The sequence below is a fragment of the Tympanuchus pallidicinctus genome, unplaced genomic scaffold (assembly GCF_026119805.1).
Source record: "Tympanuchus pallidicinctus isolate F22 unplaced genomic scaffold, pur_lepc_1.0 scaffold24, whole genome shotgun sequence".
Lineage (NCBI taxonomy): Eukaryota > Metazoa > Chordata > Aves > Galliformes > Phasianidae > Tympanuchus > Tympanuchus pallidicinctus.
This window is the reverse complement of record NW_026294741.1, coordinates 1,865,576-1,872,270: the sequence shown is the minus strand read 5'-3', so window position 1 is coordinate 1,872,270 and position 6,695 is coordinate 1,865,576. Positions and strand designations below refer to the sequence as shown.

Here is a 6,695-nt window from a genome sequence, read left to right as displayed (position 1 = left end):
GACAAATAGCTACTGCAGTGATAAGAACAATAAGGGAATGCACTGCATTTTTGAACTTCCTAGTTCAGCAATCTCTGTGGAGCTATCTAAGCAAGGTGCATGCTGAGCACGTAGAGTGGAGCGGGGCTGTGAGCATGGCAGTGTCAGGTGCCTGCCTTCAAGGGCACGTATCAGATGTTTTACACTTGGGCTTCTCTGGTTTCATGCCCCGGGGGTGGTCTTCAGTCAGAGAGTTTAATCAAAGCTCTGTGATAAAGTTTTTCTCACTTTACTTGTGTTCAGCTTTCTGGAAGCTGAGAGTTCTTAGAAACACTCTGATTTGGGCTGAAATATCCAAGGGTTAAAAACGTTGTTCTTGAAATTCAGGATTCCAGGTTCTCATTATTTAAGTGGTAATAATTTGCACTGCAGTCATGTTCATTTGTGCTAGAAAGTGTGTTTAAACTCAGTGAAATATATTCCCTAACCATATGAAGTTTACAATCTAAATAATGAGGGCAGGCACAATCTTTTTATGTAACCAAACTTACCAGACGCTTTGTTATCAGTTCCCTCTGACATCTTTGCACCACAAACATTTTTTGAAGGAATTGCAGTGCAGGTGGGTTTTCTATAAATGTCACAGGATATTGGACCTAAATGCATGTAAGGATCCATGTCAGAGGAGCAAAGAGCCAATGTTTTGCAGGATTCATAAAATTCAAGGTTTTTTTTTTCAGGCAGTGTAGTTGCAGCTGTGTCTGTAGCTACAGGATAGATAAGAGCAGGAGAGAACATTAAAAACAGTGAAAATTGCACTTCATTTGTATCTGTGTTGTGGAGTACAGCTGCAGAGGTTTTGACTTATTTCCCTCAGTCTGGCTTATGAAATGTGTGAGATCCAACCTTAGCCTGCTACTACCAAGAGGGCTTCACAGGACATTCGGAGGGACTGACGTGACATCTAATGGAGCTCACATGTGCCTGAGCCAAATGACCCTACCATGTGCTGCAGAAAGGAAGTCTAGAGCTGCTCGTGGCCTCCCAGGCGAATGATTGCAGTTCCTCTGTACCCGGCAGCACGGAGAGGACAGGATGAGAGCAGGTTGGAGCTCAGTCTGTGTCCAAAACCAGGACAGTGGCACAGCTCTTTGTGCTGGGGAGCTGGGCTGAACGTACACTTAGAAAGAAGATCTAAGGCTTGTGTAGGTGAGACTGACTCCAATTTGTAGGAGGGAGAGGAGGTTCTTTTAGTGTATGTACATGGTGAGACCAAAACACAAGAGGTAAAATGTTAGCCCAACCAGTTTATTATCCCTAGTTGCTCAGGGCTATGGGGAAGGGAAGACGGGCGATAGAAAAGCGATGGGAAATAAAAGCAAAGGGTCTTTGTAAAAAGTGGAAGGGAAACAACTATGCTGTATACTTCACTTGTAAAAGAGAAGCAGGGAGGGAGTTGTGCATTGCATTGCCATTATTTTGTGTCTTGCAGTTAATGCTGTTTAACACATCTGAAACATTCAAACCTGATGATTGTCTTCACTTTGTGTTCATGGTGAGGGCCAAGAAAGCATGTATACATATATATATATACATCATACAGTTTGAGTATGCAACTTTGAAGGTAGGACCAAATCAGCTGTACTGTGGTTATGCTATGGAGCTCTCATTTTCGTGACATGATGCAGCTTTTTCTGCTGTAGTGTCAGGTATAACTGAATTCTCAGGGCATAATCAGCATAAAGAGAATTGCAATTGCAGGGTGCTAAAGTGGAAGTGTATGTTGTCCAAGGGTTACTGTGCTGAGCTAAGAGTCTCAGTTTTGGAGCTTAATTTCCTGTTTTGAAACCTCCTTTGGCATGTCTCAGCTGGGACCTGTTATTCTGAGGGCTGCCAAACACCATTGGTTCTTGCAGGTTCTGGGCATTTCTGTGACCACAGCCTCGGTTGTGTGAAGGTAAATTTTCCAGAATGGCTGCTTTAAGTGAATGGTCCTTAAAAATTCAAGGCTTATCACGTCCCATTCTCTTCAGCATTTTCAGCATCTTCAGTAATATCTTCTCTGCAGGAATTATCTGAGGCTAATTGCTATCAAACTCATAGATTCCAGGAGGTGTCAATGAGAAAAGTATGCTATTGCTATTGCTACTGCTGGGATCTTTTTCACAAAATAAAGTAATGCCATGTCTTTCACAACAAAATCAAAACAACAGCAGTTTGGATATTCAGATAAAGAAATTCAAAAACAATTACTAAACAGTACTAACAAGAGCAGTGGAGAGGGTGAAATCGAGGTAAATGTTAATCAAATGCCTGCTAGTAGTAAGGCACAGCCAGTGTTTAAAGTTTTAGCCTAGGTTTACCTCTGTTCGTGCCGTTCTTTCATGTGATCTTATGCAAATAATTTGTAATTTGTAACACACCTCACAGGTGTGTTGTGGGTGTAAGTATAATAAGATTATGAAGTTCTCAGAATACGTGATAAGAATCACCTTGAGTGGACATTGTTATACGTGCGGGTTTGGTAACACAGTCGCCTTCTACCTCACAAAGTGTTTGCTTTCAGTTGAAACTACTTTTCACCTATTCTTACAAGAGGTCAGACTTTATCAGAGTTGAGATGTACAGATCTGTGGAGTTTGTTTGTTTGTTTGCTTTATATTGAAGCGGACTAAAAAAGTTTTTTCCATAATAATACTGTCTTCCATCCTAATTTTATGCAGTTCTATTAGGGAATTTTATGCAGTTCTGTCAGGGAATTAAAATTACAAAATGTTTTGTTAAGAGCCGTTTATATTTCTCAGTATTATTTTTAATTACATTCTGAATTCATACTTCATCATTGAACATCAACTTCTTAAACTAGAGACAAGTAGCATCTTCAGGAATAGGGCATTTTGGAGCCCAGCTTCATGGCTATGCATTTCTATTTCTAGGTTTTCAATTTCTAGGTAGTTTCTGAAAGATTTTTGAAGATGTCCTTTGTAGCTAGCCTGCTGTCATCACAGCCCTCAGCCCCCCTCCAGTTCACAAAGTCACAGAGAAAGTAATCGGGAGAGATGGGGAGTTCATGCAGATTGATCTGGTGTCCTCTGCCACCCCTGCCATCCATGCTGGACGTTACCTGCTGCTGCATTTGCTGTTATTAAAGGGAGCTGCTGACTTGTGGTGCTGGCACTGAGAAGATGACAGAAATAAGAGCCCTTGCTCAGCAGCAACCTCATACCAAGGGTGTGGCTGCCAAATCTGCACAAGGCATGGCACAGAGAATGCTTTGCTGTGACACTTGAGAAGAATAGTTCATAGGATATCAATAAATCAGCAGACGTGGTGAATCAGTTCTCAGCCCTTATTTCTATATAATCTTTGGATTTCACAGTGACTGTCCGAAATATTTTGCTTACCTGTGCAAAGCATTTCTAATATATATTAATTTTATAGTGCTAATTGCACATCAACCCTAGTATGTTCATAAATGTCAACTTTAACAGGAAGGTTTTTTTCCTTTTTAAGCCAATCAGATTTGCACAGATTTATTGCCCTGTAAATTCTGTCAGAGCTATCAGATAGTTCACAGACTTACAGTATGAGAGCTGAACTTGCTGCTATGCTGTACAGATAACAGCACAGAAAGTGGAAAGCTCCTAGGCACTAGCTGAGCTACTTTGTAAATATCATAGTATAAAACTGTTACTAATAAAAGTCAATCTTTTGCTAGAATGCCAATAAAGAGTGGGGAAGGAGTACAAACCAACTACAGTAACAACAACAAACTCTTACATGGAGCCTTGCAAATTAGTTGGGAGTAACTTTGTAAGTGAAATGCCTTCACTTAGATGCTTTCACCAAGGGAAAGCTTGCAAAAACTCACTGCTCAATTGCAATTGAATGCCAGTCACAGCTAGAACATGTTGGAAAGGTCTCTCCATATGTAGGTGTCTCAAATAAAACATGGGTCTCCCTGAGGTGTGCCATATCGAGCATTAAAGAACAAAAGCAGCCACTCCTGGGCAGGAAAAAAAAAATCCACGTTATCTGTAATGATACACGGGTGTGCTCACTGCTCTATTGCTAATGACACACGGGTGTGCTCACTGCTCACCCCAACTGCTCCAGCGTTCAGAATTGCCGTGCTGCCCACTGTAAACTAATTGTTACAGTAGTGCCCTCTGCTGTCTGACAGCATAAATGTACGTCCGAAGAATAGTTTTCCTAGTCTCACGTATTTCAAACTTAGTTCCCATAAATCATTTCAGTTTAAAAAGACAGAGAAAGATACAGTAATGTTCTGTTGCTTTGTTAATGTACAAGTCTTTAAAAAACTAAACAAAATATCCCTCTGCAATGGTATCAGCATAAATGCCTGTCATGTTTCTACATCAACTTCTGATTTATACAAGAGAAGGAAAATACAGATGATTTTAGGTGTATTCTGAGAACTTCTGAGTACTCCAGCATTCAGTACTTCCTGAGATATTTCTGTAGGCCCAAGCACAAGAGCTACGTTGAAGGCGGAACCTCCTCCCCTTTTGGGAGCACTTTTGTAGTGCTGCTGTTGATCTTGCCATTTTGCTGTCTAGGCTGGGGTTTGTTCTGTAGATATGATCTAACCATATTTAGAAAAACAGGCACCATCAGTCCCATTGGTTTGTAACTGTAAGCAAGAGACAGTAACCAACTTGATTCTGTTGTCCTCCAATCAAGATTTAAAACTGTACGTTAAGGGATTATTGAACACATAAAACTGAAGGAGTCCGTATAAAGAGGGATCTTTCGTTATTTTACAGAGTAATATTTCTAAGAACAGAATTGCAGGTTATGTGGCTAGGTTAGTGACAGAAATAAGGAATCTCCAGCTTAATGTCAGCATTTTTGTCCATTGCTTGTGTACGGTCTGAGTAGGGGCAATTAGAGGGATTAAAATTGGAGATCTCTGAATGCCTGAACCAAATTTTGTTCTTGATAAAAGCTGCTTTAAGCAGATTGATTCTATAGTAGTAAATGTGTTTTCCAATTTTAGCTATCCTAGCAACTGAAGTGCTCTGAGTTGGTAACCCAAATATTTAAAAACACAAGTGGTTAAAGATTAATCCACTGTCATGACGATGATGTGCCAATAGAAGCTGTGTTTGAAGACTCATGTTTTGATTGAAAAACAAGGTGACAGTAGCACTCAAGTAGTACAGCCTCTTACAGAATAGGAGATGTTCGAAGCAAATGGTTACCAGTTGAATCTAGGATTTTCCACCATGAATGGATACTCAAACTGTTCTGCTAACCATACGGAAATTTGGAGTCGTAATTTAGTGCTTGCACTGGGCATCCCTCAGCTGACCATTAACATAGCATCTGTGATCTTCAACTGCACAGCCATCATCACCAGAAAAGCAACAAAAGATCTGCACAAGCCTATCTCTGTACTCTTCTGCAATTTGGCTTTTTCTGATCTCTTCACAAGTTTTTCTGGTTTTTGGATTTCAGTGCTGTTCATCACCAAACCTGATGACACAATCTTTGGATCCAAGGATATGCTTGCACCTTATGCCTTATATACTACATCTATTTTATCCACCATCTATAACTTGGTAAGCATTGGAATTGAACGCTACCTGGCTGTGGCTGAAAGCATTAGGACAAGGTTCAGGGTTGCTAGAAACCATTCCATAGCTGTAGTTTTAATTAACTGGGTCCTTGCTTTCTTTCTGGGCTGCCTGCCATTGATGGGGTGGAACTGCTTGCACACAGGAAAAAATCTCTCAGTCCTCTACAGTCCATTTTGTGTTGACTACCTCATCTTCATCACCACTCCCAATGTTGTGGCAGCTTTTATTGTTCCTCTGTTCACCTACCTTAGAATCATTATGATCCTGAGGAAAAGAAAGCTGAGAATGAAAGCGTGTGGGCAAGCTATCGGTACCTACAAATCAGCTGAAATCCAGGTTGCCAGAACTAGTATTTTTATATGGCTCCTGGCATTGGTGTCCTACGCTCCTCTTTTTGCAGGAGTCATCTTTGATGCAATAAACCACCAGTGCCCCCTCGATCTCTATCCAAGCGTCTACATCTTCCGAAACTGCACAGCTATGCTGATAACCATGAACTGTTTGGGAAATCCCATCATATATACACTGAAAACCAAAACCCTAGGGGCTAAACTCAAGTCTCTGAAATGCCTTTCTGGCAAACGTCTCCAAGCCTGCACCATCGCGAACATCTAACCGCGGCCGCCCCTGTGCTCCGTGGACTCTGTTCTGCTTCCAGGGCAGCGGGAGCGCCCCGAAGCGAAGGCCGAGCCCTCCGCCGGCTGCGGCGCTTCAGCACCCGCGGCGGGAACAGCTCCGGGCCGGCTGCGGGCGGGGCGCCGCGCGGGGCTCCTCGGCGAGCTGCGCTGCTGTGCGGATGGGAGACGGGAGCGCGCTGCTTGGGAACGAATCACACCCCGTCAGCTGTGTTTGCTTGGCGTTTGGAAATCCGCTTCTGACGTGCTTTCTTTGCTGCTCAGATTGTGGCTTTTTTTTTTTTTTTTTTTTTTTTTTTGTTCAGTTGTGTAGGGGAAAATGTAACGTTACTTTCTCATTTGCAGCATGTGACATCGTATCTGTTAGTATTTGATGAATCAGTTATTGGGGCATTCGGCGCAGTTTTTCTGTTGTCGGTGTATCTGCAGTGCTTCTGTGGGAGCTCTGTGACCACACGTTTTGTGTCCCTGCTTGAGA

At 42.1% G+C, this 6,695-nt stretch overlaps 1 protein-coding gene across 2 annotated transcripts in view; it reads left to right on the top strand.

The window, feature by feature from the left end:
• LOC128083751 (lysophosphatidic acid receptor 1-B-like) overlaps positions 1–6,513 on the top strand; it is a 37,991-nt gene extending 31,478 nt beyond the window's left edge. The window contains exon 3 of one of the 2 annotated variants that reach the window (XM_052689296.1): positions 5,461–6,513. In XM_052689296.1, coding sequence (XP_052545256.1) covers positions 5,461–6,197 — 737 coding nt within the window. In that variant the 3' untranslated portion in view covers positions 6,198–6,513. Of the gene's footprint in view, positions 1–2,915 lie in introns of both variants that reach the window. The other variant, XM_052689295.1, reaches the window with a different exon arrangement.
• The last annotated feature ends 182 nt before the right edge of the window (positions 6,514–6,695 follow it).